The sequence below is a fragment of the Scomber scombrus genome, chromosome 24 (genome assembly GCF_963691925.1).
Source record: "Scomber scombrus chromosome 24, fScoSco1.1, whole genome shotgun sequence".
Classification (NCBI taxonomy): domain Eukaryota; kingdom Metazoa; phylum Chordata; class Actinopteri; order Scombriformes; family Scombridae; genus Scomber; species Scomber scombrus.
In genome coordinates this window covers 9,617,062-9,638,901 of record NC_084993.1, presented here as the reverse complement: position 1 = coordinate 9,638,901, position 21,840 = coordinate 9,617,062, and the positions used below count along the sequence as shown (strand labels likewise).

The following is a 21,840-nucleotide window of genomic DNA, read 5'->3' as shown; positions in this document are numbered from 1 at the left end:
GATGTGATACATTATATATATATATATATATATATATATATATATATATATATATATATATATATATATATCTGCCATATGATGGACACTAAATCTCATTTTCCTCTTGAGTGACTCTGTCTATAACTTAGAAAGTAAACAGACGTACAGCTTTATATGTGGATAACACTATCATCCTTTTGACAAAATTCCTTGAATATAACTTCTCATCTCAAGAGTTCCATATTAAATCAGGGAAGATTTTGTTGTTTTTGAACGTCTGCGAATACAAATACATGATCCACCTAAAACTGCCATGTGTATAGTATTTCCTGCTCACCGTCTTTCTATGTGCACTTACTCATGCTGATTCCAACCCAGGATCAGAATCCAAAGCCGCTGTTGATTGAACCACAGCGATGCTATAAGCTACGGCTCCTCTTCATCCCACCTTCGCTCCCACTTGTCTTGGCAGAGCTCCCGCACATTATTCCTACATTTTCTGACGAGTCTCTTGGCTTTCTTTGCAGCTGTTCCTCACAGTGCAGCTTTGTTTCGTAATAAGAAGCAAATGCTGGGGGTTTTAGCGTTTTTATAGAAAATAGAATATTGTTGTTGTTTATCTCCTGGTCTAATGAGACACAAGGAGTTATGGGATAGCTGCTTATCTTCGGCGTCGGAAACAGCAATCAGAATGAAGATGCTGTACCCTCCCTGCTTTCACATCTATGCACAAAGCTCATCATTCACTGTGCTCAGTGTTTGATTTGCTTTGCTATGTATGAAACAAACTTCATTTCAAGGGCGCAGCAAGATAAAATACTTGGTAATTAAGCTCCAGTATGCTTCTCTATCTAAAATGATTGACTTTTCTTCCTAATTCATGTTAAGACAAACCAGCAGGCCATGAACGTTATTAAGAAACATTCACACCTGTTTAGCCTGCTGCTAATCTGCAGCTTTTTTCAACCTCCATTTTTATAATAATGCTTTACATTTAGCTGTGAGTCAGTGCTTCTCTCCTCCTATTCAGTGTCGGTTACCTCTGTATCCTTTACATACTAAACAGCAGAGAGCATCTGGGACAGAGACGTTTGTGTGAGTGTTAGAGGAAGATAGACAATATGTGCTTACTGTAGGTGCATGTATAGCATGTGGCCAGGGGGTTTCTTTGATGTGTGCATGCATCCCAAGGGGGGGTATGTGTTGGTACAGATACGGTTTGTCATCAAACACACATACACATACACACACAGAGGCTGTGTTGTGTGGCAGCATGGTGGCCTAGAAAGAAAGCAGGGATGACCTAAGTTCAAAAATTCACCCTGCTGAAGTGCACTTGAGCATGACAGTTAATCTCAGTATGTGACCTTTGAGCTCTCTTTAAAGAGGGCAAGCAAACGAGGACCTGGCCTCTGGGGAAACGTACAGTATCACGTTGTACTGCATAATGTATATGCTGTACAATGCGCGTGAATTGTCACCTAGCACATGTGGCAATGGGGGGGTGGGGGGGGGGGGGGGGTTAAAAAATACACAAGCAAGACGTAGCCTGTCATATTAAAGCAGCCAGCAGCAAATTGCACATCTAGGCTAATAAAAGCGACAGGGAAATTGCTGCCAGCAGATTTCCTCCAAATCTCCCCAGTAATTCCCCATGAGCCCTGGCATTACTGCCTCACTACCCAGCCTCAGATTAACCCCCCACCACTGCCACCCCCACCACCCCTCCTCCGGCCTCACAGCAATGCAGCTCAGGCCTTCACCACGCTACTTTAGCCGCTTGATTTCAGTGCTTGCACATTGTCCTTTTGATCTCTTCAGAGGTGCTTCTTCTTTTCAAATTCTTTATTTTTTATGCACCAGGAGCATTATAAGGACGCCATGCAGTTCAAATATTACAATGTGTCTGGTGTTGGCGGCTTTGTTTGTTTTTGTATTTATGTATACCAGTTTTTAAATCTGTGCCTACATTTTAAGGATTAGGGATTGTTATGTTTTCTAAATTTAAAGTAGATGCCTTGAGATTGCTGAAATGTAAAGTACAATACAAATAAAATGTATTATTATTTATTGTTATTGACAACAACTTTATAGTTTTAGTTTCAATCGTAGAGCATTACTGGTTTTCATTTTTTGTAGTTTGTTTTTTTCTACCATTTTATAAACTAAACCATCAATCAAAAATATAATCCAAATATAATTAGCATCTTTAACTGCATTTTGGACCCATGATGTATGTGTATCCATCTCTGACAATCCCCACAGTGAAGCCACTAGAACAGCTATACCCTCTTACTTTCCTCCTGTGCTCTGACTCCACCTCATCTCTGTCTCCACTCCACTCCCCCGACCTCTCGGGTCAATCGACCCCGCTGCGATTCACCTCTGAAAGTGTTTGACCTAGACCCGGTGTCCAGCCCTGCACTGAGCCAATCGGCATTCAGAACCACATCTCGTCTGTAGGTGCCCGGCACACATCAAAACTAGCTCCCTGTATCTCAGGTTGCAGTGAGGGAAGAGACTCTGCAAGACTCCACACTGTATCTGTATTCTGTATTAGAAAGCCTAATCTGTGTTTTATGGATTATTTTTCTACTCTCACTCTGGCCGTCTCTCTTTCTCTCTTTCTATTGATCTACTGCTTTGACTCAGTTTCTCTCACTCTCTTTCGCTTAATATATCCCTCCCTCTTCCACCTCTCTTTTAGGGAAATGTTAAGGCAAAGTTGTTGTTTTTTTCAGTCACGCTGGCTGTAGAGGTGGCATTCAGTTGTTTGGTCAATTGCTTTGGTCCAGACTCAAATATCTCAAATATATCCGATGGATTGCCATGAAGTTTGATAGGGATATTCATGCACATTTGAGCTCCCTTAACTTTTTTACCCAGCACCATATTAAGGTCAAATTGTGCCCAATTCTATGGCTTATGACCAAAACCTTACTTTCATCTTTACTTTGTGTTTAATGTCCATCAGTGTAGAAGCATTTTACATTATGATGAACATACCAGCTAAATGTCAGCAAGTTAGCATGTTGTCTTGTTTAATTGTTTCCGTCCTCTTATTTTTCTTTCTCAAAGTTTTGGCTTAAATCATCCCTGAGTCTGTTTGTCTTAATTGATGTGATTGAGTTGCTACATTGACCTGCAACGACCTGTCTCATTGTGAAAAGAGAAACAATGAAAGGCATTTTCTTATAATAAGCAGAGTTTTTTTTTTTTTTTTAAATGTATCCGAATATTTCACAAATCCACGGTTATATTACATTTTTGTTTGACTTTTGGACTTTTGTCAGCACGGAGATAATGAAGATGAAAATGAAATGCCAAAGCCGTGCCCAGAAACTGCACAATAAACAAATAGCAGGAGAATTTACTGCCAAGTTTCCCAAAATAACATCAGTGCTTCATCCTGTCAGAGTTGGCAAGTAACTGTTAGCTGAACATGATTTTATTTGAGATCAGTAAAGTTTTCATTTGACGTTATTCAGTTGTGTAAAGTCAGATTAACCTGAAATAGCGTAATAATATGGGTCTACATTGTTTTTTCTTACTATATTCTGTATTATAACGTATATACAATGTATAGTGTTTTTCTATGATGCCATAGCTCTAACTGAGGAACATACATAAAAGTGCATCTGATAGTTATCCTGTAGACAAGGCTATGCTCTCAGGTCATCAGGAGCTTTGGCAGCAGCTGATCAGGGGCATCACTCAGAGGAATAGCAGCGCTGTTTACCTGCAGAGAGAGAAGCAGGGTAAAGGAGGGGCAACAGGCAAGATTGACTGAAAGACAAGCGAGGGGAAAGAAAGAGAGTAGGTTGTGTAATTTGATCGGTACATGCTGGGAACTCATCATTATGCTGCTCATGTAAGGCCCCAACAACCCCCAACCCCGCCTGCCCCACCACCCCCCTACCACCGGGTGCTGCGCGCAAACACACACACACACAAGCACACGCGTTGCACAAGGATGGCAGGCAAGATAGACAAATAACAGACTAATGTAATTATGTAAACGCACCGTCACTCTCATTGTCCGACTGATTGAGCATTCCCAGCACATACGCAAACGCACACTTTTGTCGTAATACTCATGAAACATTGACCTCGGATATTCTGATTCTCAATGTGCTTTTCACTCATTTTTAGGGCCATGTATCAAACTGCACCTCTGAGAATAGACCAGATGTGTCTGTAGCCTTGGAGAGTAAAAGTTGGTTAGAGTCTTTGGTATGTTTGCTCTTTCTGTGGTCATATTTTCAGATAGAAATCAGGAGACTTTAGACTGGCAAACTTCTTCATTCACAGTTTTGAGGTAGTTTGTTATGCACAACTACACAACACACTAAGGTATCAAAAAAAATGATTGATATTAGAACTAAAGTATCAGGTATTGATACCTAGTTGTACTTATTTTTAACCCAGTTTATAATGAAGGCTTCCTGTTAAGGAATACATTCTCCAAGCCCAAGCTTAGATAACCCAAATGTCATCCCTGTCACATTATCAGGGTTGTTTTCTCAGGCTTGATGATGCTCAAAGAAAACATGTTACAAGTGTATTCACAGGCTAATACTACCACCTTGACTTGTAAACTGACCTCTGATGTGTTAAAATTGGTGTAATTCCTCTTAAGGTTTGGCAAACAGCCCTCATGCACATTCAGTCAAAAAAAAATCACTCAGTTCATTCTGCCCTCAATTCCTCATCTGTACAGATTTATGTGGGCTTGAACAGAGCATCTCATACATTGTTGTATTATTTCGTATTTTATTGGAAATCATGCTGATACAGTATTTGAGATATTTTGTGGATTATCACTGAGCACCAATCACACGGTGGATTTGGGAGCACTGCTTAATACTCTACAGTAGAGAAGCTACTAGTCTAACAGTGGATGAAGTGAATAAGCCCAAAAGCTCCTAATGTGCCTGCTGGTTCACAGATTATAACAGATGTTTGTCAATCTGTTTTGGTGGTGAAATGCATTGGCTGTAAACAGTGATAAAGGGTTTTTGGTGAAAAGTGTGGATCACATTACTGTGTTGTTGGTTAAAAAATGATAGATTTTTGTCATTTTCAGTCACTTGTGCATCTTTATCGTTGTTTGGTACTTACTCTGCTACTCATGTCTTATAATACTATAAGTAGAAGGTCACAAGACATCAGTGAATGTATTATTCCACCATGCCATTCCACAGATGTTAAGTAATGTATTTCTCATTCATCATACATGCACAAATTAACATTTTTGTGGTATTTACACCATGAAATATGGATGCATACTGGTTCTCAGTCCCCCACTGTTGCATTCTGAGAACAGTGTCATGATTGACAGAGCAGCACTTGCATTCCAAAATTTATGCGCACACCATGATATCCCCGCTTTAAAATGTTTTCCGGCATAAGGTCATAATTTACCTTGCCTCCAGTTACTTCCTCTTCTCCCTCCCTCCCACCTCTTGATAGCATTGCATGTAATTTATTGTATTGTTTTTAATTAAATGGATGGCAAGGGGGTTTAAGTGCTCAGCAGTTCTAAGACGTGCCATTTCTTATCTGAATTCTAAATTCAGTGCACACCTAAAGCGGGACTATAAAGCTGAATGGGTCCCAAACTGCGCCGCTGCGTGTTAGAGGGATTGAACAGTTAGACAAATGCCACCTTTAGAAGAGAAAAGCGGGGATAATAAAGCAACGGCTGGATAGTGGTGACTACAAACTTCACAGACATCGGGACACCGCGGATTCACCGCTCCAGCAGTCTGGCGGGTGTATTCTCAGTCTGGCATAGAGGATCAGAGAGGAAACAGCCTTGGATTACAGAGATGCTTACCCTGATAAAGGAAAACTTTAAATTAAATGGAGTCACAGCAGGCTCAGTGCAGTTCTACTTCCTTCAGTAGCAAGACCAAACCACACTTCCACACACAATATGTTACGAAACAAGATTACAAGAAATCGGAGTCACTAAAATTGTACAAATGTCACATCTAATTGCTTAATTTCACATTTGTGTGTGTAGTTCATAAACTGTCTCTGACCTCGTCATCCAATCCTTGCAGCAGAAACCTTGCAAGAGTATGGTCAGACCACCAGGGTGCTTAATAAGGAAAATATACTGCAGCAAGGAGTCGTGGGTGGGAATGAGCAAATCAATTTGATTATCCACAGTGCAAGCTGATATGTCTGAATAATCAGAGGGTGAGCTATAGCCTCTGAGGGTTTCTTCTGTATGACTGGCGTTCAGTGTGGCTCCCCTATATATCAGGTCATTGGAGAGTATGCCTCAAAGGTTATTTGCATGAGGTCGCCATTCACAAGACTCAAATTTTATTCCGATGGCGATCTGACATTCAACAATCATGGCCTGATGACCTTCCTGACCTTACAACATTAAAATCCTTTATTTTGTAAATGCACCATTCTCAACCAGTCATGTCAGCGCCCCCAAGGAGAATTCATGTCGCCTTTTTCGCAGCAGATATTTCCTATCATGCTGACATTTTGTTGTCCCCAGACACTTGTGTCAATCTTATGGTAATTTATCCAGATGGATACATGGGTGGCTTTTAAAAACATTTTCTTGTCATGGCATGTTTATGAAATACATGTTATCAATTTTACACTGCTTCCAGATTCTGAGCATGACAGTTGTGCCCAGTGGCCCAAAATCCCGACATGGCCTTTTTGAACATGTAGACATGAATTTATTTACTTCCATATGTTCATGCAAATTTGAGGGACAGAGGCATAGGTGATACAAATCACTCCTATTATCCCGCCTATGCATCAAAGCACCACACACTCGCTCAGATACACACTCACACAAAAGCAGAGATCTCACACTGTGTTTTTCTGTGAACATGACGGACAGGGAGAAAGCAGCAGGACGCTGTGTAGATGATGTCTGCTCTCAACAGAGCTTTAACCTTTCCTTCAGCGTCCTTCCTGCAGAGTCTCTCTTTCCTCCCGGCCCCTCTGTCACACAATCCTATTGTTTGTCCCTGTCCTGATTCAGCTCTCATTATAGAAACCTGTTTATGCACAAAGCTCTCCTAAGACATGCTGCAGGGCATGAGAGAGAGGGAAGAAAGGTGAATCGGATTACAAAAGAAAAAAAAATGAAAAGGATTAGTAGAGTTTGGAAAAAATAGAAGGCAATGAAAAGAGAAGTAGATAAATTGAGAAATGCTGTGCTCAATTCAAATGTGGAAATAAGGATGATAGTAATACTGCTGTTTCCCATGTTAGCATTAGCACACATGTCTGTACATGTCACTTTAACTTTCAAATGGTATTGAAAGAATTAGTTCATTTATTTAATATGTCAGACACTGCCAAACGTCCACCTTCTGTCTTTCCATATTGTATTGACATTTGAATGAATCTGAAACATGTGACTGACAGCATCGCCATGGATATTTTCCCAATACGTACGTTCTGACCACTGAAAATCCACAGACACATCATGTTAACCTTATTCTCAACTTTTTCCACCTCCCCTGGAGAAATGCGATGCAATGATTTCCCAACACACCTACACCAACTCCCTCCCTGCCTCCTTCGGCAGCTAGATTTAAGGTGATAAGTTGCTATACAGCAGCCTCTCTCCCTGCTTTTTCAAATGTGTTCAAGTCATTCACCTTACATCACTGCCTCTGTTAAGTTGCTGCCAGGTCCTCCATCTTTATTCAGTTCACGTGCTTTGCAGATATCCAACACAGTGCCTCCTGAAATGCTGGGAAAAGCACCTACGGTCCCAACCACTCTGCTGTGTCCTGTTTTCATTACATGGACTCCCCAGGAGAGTGTATGGATATAGCAGTGCTCCCTTGCTCTCCACTCACTACTCTTTCTCTCTCGCTCACTGAACACAGTAAGCTGTCTTGATCTTGGGTGGTGAGTTTGCTCCACTGGACCATTTAGGGACCAGATTCTGTTCACTGATGGCTTAGGAGGCAAGGGCCACTCTGCTGCAACAAGGTACATCCAATCAATGTTTTGGTCAGACCCTGAACATACAAACATATAATACAGTATAGGGCGTGATGGCCAAATTGATATGTTAAACTGCAGTACACTATATGTCCTAAAGTATGTGTACAACCCTGCTCACATGTTTTTGTGTACTTTTGGACTGGTGCAGTTTTTACTCTTAGTGCTCCAGCATACAGTTGTATTTTAGACCACTAGCCTAGTTTTTCCAAACAGTTTGGGGAAGACCCTTTCCTGTTTCAGCATGATAATGTCTGCATGCACAAAGCCAGGTTTGCCACAGTTTTGTGTGACAGGCCTTATCACTTTGAGCATCAGTACCTGACCTCATGGGCACTCTTGAGGCTGAATGGCTGCACATTACTGGAGTCTGGTTCTGAAATCTTTCAGAAAGGCTACCCTGAAGAGTGGAGGCTTTTGTAGTTTCAGAACAAGATGCTCAACAATGTCAGATGGATGTAATTTGTGTCTAATGGTGGGATCAGACCTTTTATTTTCTCTTCAAGATGGTCTCTGTGTCAGATTAGGTGATTGTGTTCCTGCCACAATAGCCTAGAGATATAGAGACTACTGCACGTTGAACCTCAACCAGTATTAATTTGTTGTCTTTCACAACCTGCATGAATGCAAAGGTGGTTGGGCTTGATGGACAGAGCTTGTTATCTTTACATTGAGGCCTCCTAACATAACCGAAATGCAGAGTTGGTCTCTCATGACACATTGCGTGGGACAACTCAACACATTGTCATACCCAATACTCGCTTTCATTCCTGAAACCCCATGCTTGACGGTTTAGGCCAATACCAGGATGATATTGTGTATACTTGTCGTGATTCCAAAGCTTGATATCAAGACTGCCCCTGCAGAATGTCCATGTACTACGAAGCTTGATTCTCATTCACACAAAGAGATTTTCAGGTTTATGTATATGAAGTGAGTCCTTCAGTGGGAGCGCCATTGACCTGGTATTGCATGTGTTGGTGTGAGTAACACACTTCTACACTGCCTTAATTTGTCACGAAAGAGCCAGACTGGGGCTAGAAATAGCATTTGATAGCTTCAGCAACTCTTGCCATGCAACTGTCATGAGTCATAACTTTTCATCATTAACAAGCAAATTCAAGCAAACAGAAGCAAGGCTGGATGTAGGCTGAGACTTTTTTGTGCAGAAAACCTTCATTTTACAGCAGTAGGTTTGGTTTGTAGTTGTGCAGCTCACTAGGGAAAAGTATATGAAGGCTTGTGATGAACGGAGGTAGAGACTACTTCAGATCCCCTGGACAATGGTTAAGAAAAGAAATCATTGAAAGCATTGCTAAAGTGGGCCCAAGCTGAGAATCTAACCACAGGGAGCTTCAGCTAGGAAATGGAACTGTTGGGGGTTTGGGCATGCTTCAAAGGTGACCCAGCAAGGCCTCAAGGAACAAGCTATTTCGTGCCATCAGTGTCCTTATTTTTCTCATTGTGTATCTGTCTCTTTCACTACCCTCCCTACCACATTTTCCATTTTCCCACCTCTCCAGCCCTCCATCAGTAGCTAAACTACATGGTGCTGCTTAGGGATTCTCTAGACGACTTCGTCATTCTGCGCTAAGCCAGACAGAAGTCCGTCCTCTGCTTGCATAGCTACACCAAAGCCCTGTGAGCATTCACTTTCTGTTGGTATCCAATCCCTGCCGTCTCACTGTGTGGGAAGCTTTTTTTTGTTATTCACAGCTAACAGCAGCATCAGCATTTCAGACTAAGAATCAGGTTGTGCAAGAAGACTGGGGATTCAACAAAGTTTTTACTTTACTTATCTCTTCTTTCTGTGTCTGGGGACATGCATTTTGATCAGCAACAAAATGGATGAGAGGCCCGCCTGAAAGATGATGCTGTTAAGGAAATAGTGAAAAATAACTGATGCAGAAAAAACACTAATAAAGCCTCAATATCCACAGCACAAAAAATCACAGTAGCTCTCAAAACCATTAGAAAAAATGTCATCAGCTTCAAAGTTGACATGGCAATTGCGATCATCATCTAATGTTTTTCTAACTGTGGTATAACCTTGTTTCCTCCATTCAACATGGCATTTGTCTAATGTTTTGTGAAGTACCCTTTAAGTGTTTCATTAATGTCTAATGAGCTTTTCATTAGGAGAATTCAACTGTGACTTTCCACGCAAGATTATAAGCAACACAAGGTCTAACATTGGGAATGATTCTTCACAGGATTGGCGATAATAATAGCTGCTGCTTTTGTGCTAAAGAACATTGTATTATGAGAACGTCAATGCAAAGAGTGGGTGTTGATCTTTGCAAATGTCATATTCTGTTCCACACGGCTTGAATTGGACTAGTTATTCACCCAACCCCCAGCTTGTTTGTTTGCCACTGCCCTCTAATATTCAACAGTACTACCTTATTTAATTTCCACACGCAGCTTGTCCTCAGCAAAAGTAACACCAGGCAGAGAAAATTGTAATTTCACAACACATCATTGAACATTACCTATTATGATTGCCACATGTTAGCATGCTTATAAAATACAGAGAAACAGCTCAAACATTGTGTTGTGTCTCCTGATATCTGCATTACCTGCATTAATTAAGGGGAGCAGTGGCAGCAGTTTGCCTGCTTATTGATAATGAGGTGCAGTGCCAAGTATGAATAACAGGAGATTGACCATACGTGAGGGGCGACGTAGCTAAATGAATACTGAACACAGCACAGTCAATGGCCGCCTTAAAATGCGTGATTGGAGGGGCACGGGCTGTAATAAACAAAACAACGTGTATGCTGAACAGAAAGACAATTAAACTGCTGCATCTGGCAACGCGACGTGAGTGGGTACTCAGCCACTGCAATTATAGGGCTCCATCACTACTGTAACCCTTCACTGTCGGGACACTGTGCTAGAGCAGATGATAAAGATAATGCTCACTGTCATTCAGAGCCTGTAGAAATGTTTTCAGGAATTGCCTCATGCTGTCCATGCGCCCCGCTGAATCTGGGAAACCCCCTTTCACTATCGACAATTATATTATCTGCTGATTCAATTGCTGGGCTTCTTCTCAGTCCATATCAGTGCTTGCTTTCCTGCTGATCACTAGCTACAGGGCAATCTTCAAGTCCTTTAAAGTAGAGCCCAGACTGTTGCGTTAAAGGAGGGACTAATAAAGAGCAGAGGGAGTATCATTTCAGCTTGACCAAAGGAAAAAAGATGTTTACGCCAATGCTAGAAGTAACAAAAATGTCATTATGACATTTGGTGAAGAGGTTTTAGTTGTGCTTTAAAAGCACAGGCTGTTTATCTTGTTCAAAGCAGAAAGGCTAAGGCCTTTTATGATTGAAGAAATACCTTTGACATTCTACTTTGATAAATACAGGAGTTTTTCCATGTTGATGACAAATTAAAGGAAAAACCAATATAAAATGTCTGAGCCTCCAGAACAGTTTTACTGCTCCTTGGTATAGATCATCCCAGTTGCTGCCTGACACGTTGCTCTAAATCTCCCATAGGTGCTCAACTGAGGTGAGATCTGAAGGCCATAGCATATAATTAACATCATTTTCATACTCATCCAACCATTCAGTGAGCCCTGATGTTTAGTTGTCATGGCCATATATACAATATGTCCAATTTTATATTTTCCTGAGCACTTCAAGGACTTCTTGATACAATTGAAACTCCAGAATAACTACTAAATGGATCTTCTGCTGAGGTTGTGTTTTGGAAACAGCTGTTATCAAGTTCAAGCACTAACATTTGATCTCAAGTTTGTTTTTTGTTTTTTAAATGTGCATGTCCTACAAATCATTCAGGCAGCCTTTGGCCTCCATTAATATCAATTCAGTGTAAAAGCCCCCTACCAGAGGACTCAAACTTGCTTGTAGATCAGCAGTAATTTGAAAAGTGTTCTGTCCTTATTCAGCATTATTTATATTTAATTGCCAGCGCCTCAATTGCTCCCCACCTCACCAAAAACATTAAGCAGAAAGCTGTATGTGTTGTCATTGCTGTTAAGATTGGAAATGCCTATTCCAAAAAACTCTGAAAAGCTTAGTCTCTTCCCTCTCTGAAGTATTATTCCTGCTAGCTGCAGGGCTTAATTTATTCAAGGCTGTTAAAAGCAAAAAAAAAAAAAAAAGGCTTCCCTACTCAAGAGCTGGATTGTTTGGATCTGAATGGGAAACGCTGATAGATTAACTCGACATGGATGGTGCACGCACCGCATGCGGATGTACTGATCTGTAATCTATGTAATCTTCAGCACACAAGGGCGATACGATGCTCTGTTCACTGTGTGGGAAGTCTTTCAATTCTCCAAGAAGAATGGTTTGTTCTTCCCTCAAGTATGTGATTCCTTTCTTGTTTTTCTTACTTATATCCACACTGACATGCCCATATGCCCTCTTTCTCTCAAACTATACCTCCGTCATATGCACACAGATGCAAAAATGAATGCCTGCCTGCACTCTTTGTTTGTCTCTCCCCTTGTTTTTGTCTCCTCTGTGGTGCTTCATGGTTTCATATCTTCCAGTCTGTCTGCTTAGCCGCGGGAATCTTTGCTGACGTCCTGCAGCCGCTGCTGCGACTGAGAGAGATGTTCCAGAGGCACAGGGAGATAAGAGAGACGAGACAATCCCATTAAGACTCACTTTACCCTCCTGACCAAGACCAGAGGTTGGGATTTGAATGTTAGAATATGTGCGCTTAAATCCCTGCATGGCTGTTGGTGCATTTCCCAAAGCAAGTGCACAACCTTAGCTTGTCTATACAGAAGCCGGTGCAGTCTTAGCCACTCTCACTAAAGCCGGCACGAATCACCACACCGTCATTAAGGGAATAACTTGCAGCCATATGCATGAGTGCCCTTTGGAATAAGTCTCTGAGAGTGACACGGCGGCTGTTGTCGGCACAGCAGTGGAGCTGTCAATGCAACAACACAACATGCTGTTCTGATCCATGGGTGAAGCCTCTTGACATCAAAGGTGGCACACAAAAGGATCCATGTTTCCTTTTACTGTTGTCTGCACCTGTCAAAATGGTGCTTGTTTTTTTGTTGTTGTTTTTGTTGTTTGTTGTTTTATGTGCTCCTCCTGCACACCGGCAGTCCAGCTTTGTAGCACCACAGAGACCCCTGGTGGAAGTGGGAAGCATAGCAATGTGAATGTGAATGTGTTATTGTGTGTGTGTGTGTGTGTGTGTGTGTGGGTGTGTGGGTGTGTGTGTGTGTGTGTGTGGGTCAAGACAGTACCCAGCATCTCCAAAACACATTCTATCTGTCTCATTTGCTCTCTCTGTGTGTCTCTGTCTCTCTCTCTCTCTCCCTCTCTCTCTCTTTCTCTCTCACTCACTCACACACACACACACACACACACACACACACACACACCTCTTATCTCTTAGCCCTGGACAATATTTTTGTTGAGCCGCAAGACAAAATGTAAAACCGTCCTCCAACTCGGGGCCCTTTTTGCATCTCCAAACCAGATTTTCCCTGTTAACGGTTTAGCTATCATCTCAACGCACTAGACTGCACTAGAGGGCCAAATTAGAACAGGCCTTGGTAAAATAAAATCCCAATTATCTTTGAACTAGCAAGTACCCAATTATACGCCACAGTTATCTCCCATCTCACAGCCTTCTGAGTCCTCGCCACAGGGCCAATGAGCAAGGATTGCTAATGAAGAGATGCTGAATCACCTTTTTGCCTTCGTGGATGCACAACTGGAGGAGCCTCCTTGATCATCATCCTTGATCAGAGTCATTCCCAGGCTTTGATGATGATGTGGTTCTCTTTTTCCTCTTCTTCTTCTTCTTCTTCTTCTTCTTCTTCTTCTTCTCCTTGTAAGCCTGTCGCAGCACAGGCCACACACTCATGGATACGCCGTCGGCTGCAGCATGTGTGTGATAAGTGTGGAAGAAGAATGAGAGGTCCCTAATCCGTGGCAGAGAGAGAAAACGGGTTTAAAAGGGGTTTATCCGTCTCCAGTCACATAGGATGTGTGTTGGAAATGAGCTGAGCACAGAGGAGGACTCCTGCTGATGTGAAGGCAGTTGATATGTGTTTGTTGTGCACTTTCTTTTCATTCTGTACTCATGGTCCTCATCATCCCAGGGAAGCCTATCTGTACATCACAACGCCTGCTAGAACAGAAGATGACCTCAAATGTGTTGACTTTTTCTTTTTTTTTTAATCTTCCATTTTTCATCTTTTTCCAGTCTTCTATGTGCTAACTGGGATTTCGTTCTGTGCTTTTGTTTCAACTGTTTCAACTTCAGCTACAAATACTTTTAAAACGCTCCCAAAAAGCAACATTTTAGGACATTTAAGCCATTTCAGATATTTCATGTGCAATTTGTCAGCAGAAACAAGCATGCATTAATTTCCCTCTGAAGATTTGTTCAAACATTAAAGCCGCCCTAATCGATAATATTACACAAACTATGGATCAAATGACTGTGTCAAACAAGAAAGGGGTCGCTCATTGTGACAAACACAGAGAATTTTCACCCGACTCCACAGTTTTATTTTATTTTCCATCTGCAGCAGTCGTTCAAAAAGAGCTCTGATAATGTGACTGTGCTCTACTCGCCTAGCACTTAACAGCAGACAAAGTTAGTGACTAGCTGGTGAAAAAAGTGAAATATGAAGCCAGCTAAAGAAACAGAGTCTTAAAAACAGAATGGATACTGGGCTAAATTAATGCTAATGTTCTCCTTACATCTTTATAAGGTGATAATGTTAAATGTGTGTCAAAAGTAGGTGTCATGCAGCTTGTTCCTCTGTCCCTGTAGTAAATGGCCAAAATAAGAGGTACTGCAACTTTTTATAAAGGTACTTCTGTATTTTTTTTAAATCATGTTTGTTGGTTGTTGTTGTTTTTTTATATACCAAACTTCTTTTTTTAAATCTCCATTTTCTAATAGGAGATAATATGCAGAATACTCTAACCTGCTCCTCTTTGAACTTAAACTCCAACAACATCCTTTCAGATATGAAATAAATTCAAACCATGCACCACACTTTGCACTAAAAACCTGACCTTATCTGATCTTTTGTTCTCAGTTTGTCTTTAAAATCTAAAAGAATCAACCACTTCAATATGATGTGATATTGTGATTTTTATCCTTATCTAACAGCAGTACTTTTCAACCTCTGCTTATACACGTCACTAGTCAGTCATCATCTAACCTTACTTCCACTTTGTCACAGCTCTTAAACAGCATTTGGAAAAATAGAAATCAAAATGCCATAATTAATTCGGCATTGCACTGCATCATTGACCTCTGCATGCAATGCATAAGCACACTTTATTTGCTCATCCCATACACACCAAAAGCTGTGTAATGGTATATTTTTAGTCTGAGGAATGAAGGTTCACTTATTCACAGTGTACTGTAGAGCAAATAGCATCGCCTGCTCGTCACAAGTATAAAATATCCAGTGATGTGGAATTTGAACTGTGTGTATAGAAACAAAAGTAATTAATGTGAATTGTGAGTTTTTCATAGGCTGCGTGAATTTATTAATAGCACAAATCACTGTCCTTAAAAGCTGTGCCATACTTTTGTGTTTCAAATGTAGTAGTACTTCCTGGAGGATTCTCTGATTGAACTTTAAAAGTAGAGACTTGGGGGCTGCTCAAGAGTGTAAGAGCTTTTATGAAGGTACAGCAGTGTTGAGAAGTTGCCGTGAAAGAGTGTTTTAAAGTTTAAGAGGCCATGTGGGATGGTCTGGGATTGTTTAAGAAGACACCTATGGAGAGCTGGAGACGCTTTAGGAATTGATGGAAGGCTGTTATGGAGTTTTTGAAAGGAAGGGGGGAATGTAGACTAGAAAGAAAACAGGTTTACTAACAGGAAGTACATCCAAGGTGTAGTTGATGTATCAGATATGACCATATATCCAACTATGTAGGGGTTTTTTGGTTAGTGTTTGCTTTTTTTTATGTATGTTGCACACTTTTTTGAAATGATGATTTAAGTGCAACACAATAGATGCATCATACACCAATGGTATGTATTGCCCTTTAGAATCACTTTCTAGCAAATTTTGGAGAAATAAACAATGGCTTTAGTGTTGGTAGAGTCATTCAGTAGCAGGCAATAGTGTTAAAAACAACTGCATCTATTTATGTGCACAATATGAGTGTATGTTCAATGCTTGTGCTTATGTTCAGCACATTTAAAAATCAGGATATTTTTATAAGGAACTACGACATCAGCAACCTTATTCATATATTCTCACCCGATGTACAGGTTCAGCATCAATTGTTACCTCATATCCTTTTTCCTTGTCCCCAACAGGAAGTCCAGTTAACCTGACGTGCAGAGCATTCTTTGGATACAGCGGAGACGTCAGTCCACTTATTTACTGGATGAAAGGGGAGAAGTTCATCGAGGATCTCGATGAGGAGCGGGTTCAGGAGAGCGACATCAAGTAAGACCCTCAACACCAGACATGTACTGTTAGGGTTTAATTCACAAGGCTAATCTTTTTTCGTTGTTTCTCTTAGATTCGGTTAAATGAACAAAAACAGTTAAACAAAATAACAGTATCAAACTGTATGTGAATATTTCCTAACCGTGTTCATACTGCAGCAGAGCTTGCACACCACACTATATTAAATTCATGAGGTAATTCTAATGTCCTCAAAGATAGCAAAGTCCCAGGGCTTGACCTGGTAAACACCTATTTAAACCCAGTTACCACAACTGTTTGACCACACATCAACAGACTGAACAATAAAAGGAACCTTTCACCACCAAGATATCATTTTAATGATATTCATCAATGTTGTATGTGGCTGCTTAATAATGCAGATAGCTATGCATTCTTAATCATATATATATATATATATATATATATATATATGCACAGCCTAGGAATTCCTCCATTAGTGATCAGTATGCTTTCTGTTGGTGATTGCTTTGCACTGAAATATAAGTGGAGGCAGTAATAGCAGATGGAAACAGACAATCCAGTGCTTTATGTTCATGCAAGTCATATGGGAACAAATATACAAGTTGTCTCTTGGAAATATTGTGTTCTTCAGCTTTCAGGTGGTATCCACAACACAGAATTTCCATTTTATTGAACTCACAAACAAGAAGAAAATTACATTTCAAACCACGGTTGAATAATAGCGGAGAACAACTACTTGGATTTTTCATTCTTACTTTAAACCTGAAGGAAAAAAATGTCTTGAAAAGTTGGTGGAGAGCAGATGCAACTTTGCATGCAGCATTTGGCCGAATGACAAGGTGATATTTTTTTATAGTGGGGGCTCTTTGTTTTGGCTTGTGCTATGTTAAGGTCACATATGAAAAAGTGGAGAAGAAAAAGAGAAGAAAAAACTTGTGGAACTCATCGAGAATACATTTTACTGATTGATTCAAAATCAATTATAAACTAACTACAGATTAACTGATTACCTTTGCTAAGCATTTGTAGTATTAGAGTTTGATATTACTAGTTTAGCCTCTATAAATTACAGTGTTTGTTAGTTTACCTCTTAGGTCCAGACTGAAATATATCTTGATGAATTGCTATGAAATTCTGCACAGATATTCATGGTCCCCAAAGAATAAAGCCTACTGATTTTGGTGGTCCTCTGACTTGACCTGTAGGGCTACCAGCAGATTAACATTTTTGACTTTTAGTGAAATGGACCAACAATTGCCTTGACAACAACTGAATGGATTGCCATGACAGTTGGTACACCCGTATCATTTCCCCCCTCAGGATGAATTTTGATCACTTTGGTGATTAAAGAATCCTTTAACTTTCACATAGCACCATTATCAACGTCAAAATGTAAATGACTTGATCAGTTAATTAATACTGAACACATGTGAAACAGTGATTAATAGGAGATCCTGTGATGCTGCAGTTGTCATTACTTTTATCAAAAGAACCATCTGATTAACCATCTGTGACAATACAAGCAACATTTATTATTAATTCATTATATTTCACCTTTATTCACACAGACCAGTTGAATTATGATCAGATTATCAGATGCAGTGGGAGCATGGGAAAGGCAAGACTTCCCAAAGCTAAAAGGATTAGAAAACATCACAAAAGACTCCAACAAAGGAATAGCCTGACAGAAATCCAAGTGGGAAAGGTGTTGCCTCAAAATTAACATACGGTAACTGAATGCCATGTATTTGTGCAGTGACTGAGACACTGTGTCCCAGATGTTACCAAAAAATGCGAGCAACAAATAATCTGTCTGTGGGTTTAACGGTGAAGAGGAAATTCTTGATCCTTGAGAATGAGTTTCTTTGCACCACCAGGGCATTCAGAAAATGAGGTGAAGTACCCTTACTCTACCTCATTTTCTGTCAGGCGTGTCAAATTTAACAACGAAGGAAACAGAATCACAAGTAACTGTCTTTCATTTACTCCTGGTGGTATCTAGGTATCCAAATAGTTTTGCTTTTATTTGTTGCCACCCCAGTGCAAAGAAGGTGAATAGAAATGTGTTTTGTTGGTGTTCACAGCATTGGGGGGGGGGGGGATCAGCAATATCTCTTTCCAGCAACAATGTTCTGTTGTTCTGGATAGCCACAGGGCTTCACTAACAAGGGACTTTCTATTTTTCTTATTTTCAGAAAGTTGTTTCAATATAGTCCCAGCTGTTCCCAGTAAGATTTGAGGGTGCTAACATTGTTGTCAGTGTTTTAAAGGATACATTTTTTTCAAGTCTGTCTTAAAAGAATAGTCAGGTGCAAAAATTAACATTAACACTCCTGTTCCTCCTATTCATACTGGCCGTTAAGAGATCCCTTCAAAAAACAGTTTCAATGTAATTGACGGGGGACAAAATCCAGTCCTCCTTCTGTAAAAAAAAATTGTATGTAAAGGTTTATTTGAAGCTAATATGTGCAGTCAACCTTAACATTACATCTCTCATTTAAATGTAGTAACTGTAGAACATGATCCAGTTACTACTCTAATCTCTATTCACTTCTCAGACCAGGGCAAATAAAACCAAACTACCTGCATGGTCAGATAGAAGAAATAAGATACATATACAGCATTACTGATGATGACATCACTGCAATTTAACACGAAGGTGTGTCTACACTAATATACACACATGATACACCCCTTCATGTTCTGCCCCACTGTACTCTTTTGACGGACCACACGTATGACTAGAAAATCCCTGTTGTCGACAAATGCCGTCTAATGAAAAGGTTAACTGTAAGCAGCATGACAAGGCTGGGAGGAGAGTTAGCGGCCCAGTCGGTGACCTGGCATTTCGAGATGTCTCTATTAGCCAGCTAGAACGCTCCAACCAGCTCTCAGCAGCGCTCTCTGTTGTGAAGGACACCAGACCAATTAGAGCCTATAGGATCTAGGGCCGGTGGAGGACGGGGGTGGGGGGCGGTAGGTGGCAGCATTGGGTATGTGCCATAATGAAGATGAAAAGGGAGAAAGCTGAGGAGTGTGTCACATGGTAGTCAAATGAGGTAACAAGCCAAGAGATCAAAACTCTGACCCTGAGCTGCTCTCAAAGAGAATGTGTGCACGGCCAGAAGTGAGGAGGCTTGTGTGTATACGATATGTGGGTGTCCGCAGTACGTTCACATTCAAGTTTTTCAAGTGCATATTGTTATTGTGTGCTGCCACGTGATGCTGTCTCTCCCTGTGTGTTTTTATTTATTTTATTTTATGTTCCCATTCGAATGTGCACCACTTCAAATCCTCTCCCTGACATCATTCCATGAGCTTTTAGCTTTGAAATGGAAATTAATCACACGGGAGTATTCCCTGAAGGGCTGCCTGTAATACATGAAATGGAGCTTTTGGCACAATGTTTCACCACTGAGATCCCGGGTTGATAAAAAAAAAAAAAATGTGGCTGCAGAACAAGACTTCATGGTTCTCATAGGTGAGGTCTCAGTGTGGAATAGAGACATAAAGGCTAGGCTGCTGAAGTTTTAAACCAAATAGAAGTTTCAGTCCCTGATGCAGGGGCATGCAGCGCCCTTTTGAGTAGCAGTTCAAGTGTAAAATTTCATTTTCTAACTCTAATTAATGTTCTTAGAGATATATTCATGGTAAATCAGGGTACTTACACAGCCCGGACATGCCTCAACTGTTTATTAGTGTTGTAACCACAGTAATTCTTAGCATTTTACAGCCTGATATTGGTGCCATCATGACAGGCTAACAATCATATAAAATGTTATACATTTCTGATTCTAATGGGATTCTAAAGTCTTTGCAGAAGAGGAGGTAGTCAGTATCTAACTAGCTGTACGTGATGTGTGTTATTTTAAGGGACAATGCCCATTGATCAGTATTAAAGGAATAGTTTGACATTTTGGGAATAAGCTTTCTCCCTTTTTTCCCTCAATATCGCCCATATCCGTACGGTAAATTTGAAGTCAGAGACGGCAGCTGCTCGGCTTAGCATAAACATTTGAAATAGGAGCAGGAGCAAGTTGTTTCCAGTTTTTAACATAAGCTAAGCTAACTGGCTGCTGGCTTCACCTTCAAATTGACCATACAGATATGAAAGTATCAGTCTTATCATCAACTCATAGCAAGAAAGTAAATAAGCATTTTTTATCCTCATCTTCTGTCCCTGGCCAGATGTTAAAAATGCACTGAAAAATTCAACTAAAATTCTCATTTCAGGGGCAGAGCTACACTCTATAACCTGTTTGACACCTACAAAACACTGTTTTACCACATAACAGCTAAGCTTTATCTCGACACAAAAAAGGAATTCTCAGCATGCATTTTTATACCCTCCATTTTCTTCAGGGTCACGGTCACAGAGCAGCAGGCATCCTTTTTTTTCCTGCAGCTCCTTGAGGGTGTGCTCACGCATCCCCAGGCCAGCAGGTGGATATATTCCCTACAGTGTTTTCAAGGGTACTCCCAGCTTGCCATACTCAATAAGGCACATAAGGGTTCATGACTCCCTGCAGGGCATCTTTACCAGATATGTGAATCCGGTCAAGATACTCCCATTAATACTGAGCTCTGTACCCATTTGACCATTGTAACCTTATGAGAGGGTCAGAGGAAAGATTTATCAGAAAAATCCAGAACCCAACAAACCTGTAACCAGAATGCTTGAAAACTGGAATACTGTGACCACTAACATTTTGGCACGTGTACGCTAACTCCAAGCTGATGCCTCCTGGGTGATGTGCCACTATAAACAATTTTACATTTCAAGTCTCCCTTCAAGAGAATTTGCTCTGATCTAATTCACATCTACCTTTGGGGAGTCAGGAAAAGTGCAGGCAGCAGGGGACCTAAATTTTATCAAGCAGCAGACAGTGAAGCGTTTAGAAATAAAGAAAAACATGACAACACGGTGCAGTTCAAAAGTTCGGGTGTCACATTGAGGCTGCGGGGAGAGATTGTACAAGACAGTATTAGGACGGGTTAGACACAGAGTCACGATGCTTAGAGATGATTATAGCTGCAGCACCTTCCATGTATTTATCCAATAAAAGGTTTCAGGCTAAAATGAGACGTGTTAATGTTTTAAGTAAATAATAGCCACGGAGCAGGTTGCTTTGACCACTGAAGCTCGTCTTTGACACCTGCAATAATCTCACCACCTATCATTGACCCAATTCCATCAGCAGCCAGCAAGTAGAGATAGAGGAGAGCTAGCTCTAAGTACCTCGGCATCATCCTGGACAATAATCTGAGCTTTGATCACCACATCACAGACATCCATAAATGCTGGTAACAAAGACTGTCATCCACACAGTTTGGGCTCTGTCAGTCAAACCCCAGCTCCTGCTCCTTCTGTACCAAAGTATTATTCAACCCATCCTCCTATACTGTGCCACCCTCATTGACAATGCCATCACCCCTGCCAC

General features: G+C 40.8%; 1 protein-coding gene across 1 annotated transcript in view; it reads left to right on the top strand.

Annotated features, from left to right (window-relative positions):
* Positions 1-21,840, top strand: part of LOC133976389 (interleukin-1 receptor accessory protein-like 1) — a 224,658-nt gene that overhangs the window by 173,111 nt on the left and 29,707 nt on the right. Inside the window, 1 exon segment of the mRNA XM_062414587.1 lies at positions 16,282-16,414. Within this exon segment, the coding sequence (XP_062270571.1) occupies positions 16,282-16,414 (133 nt within the window).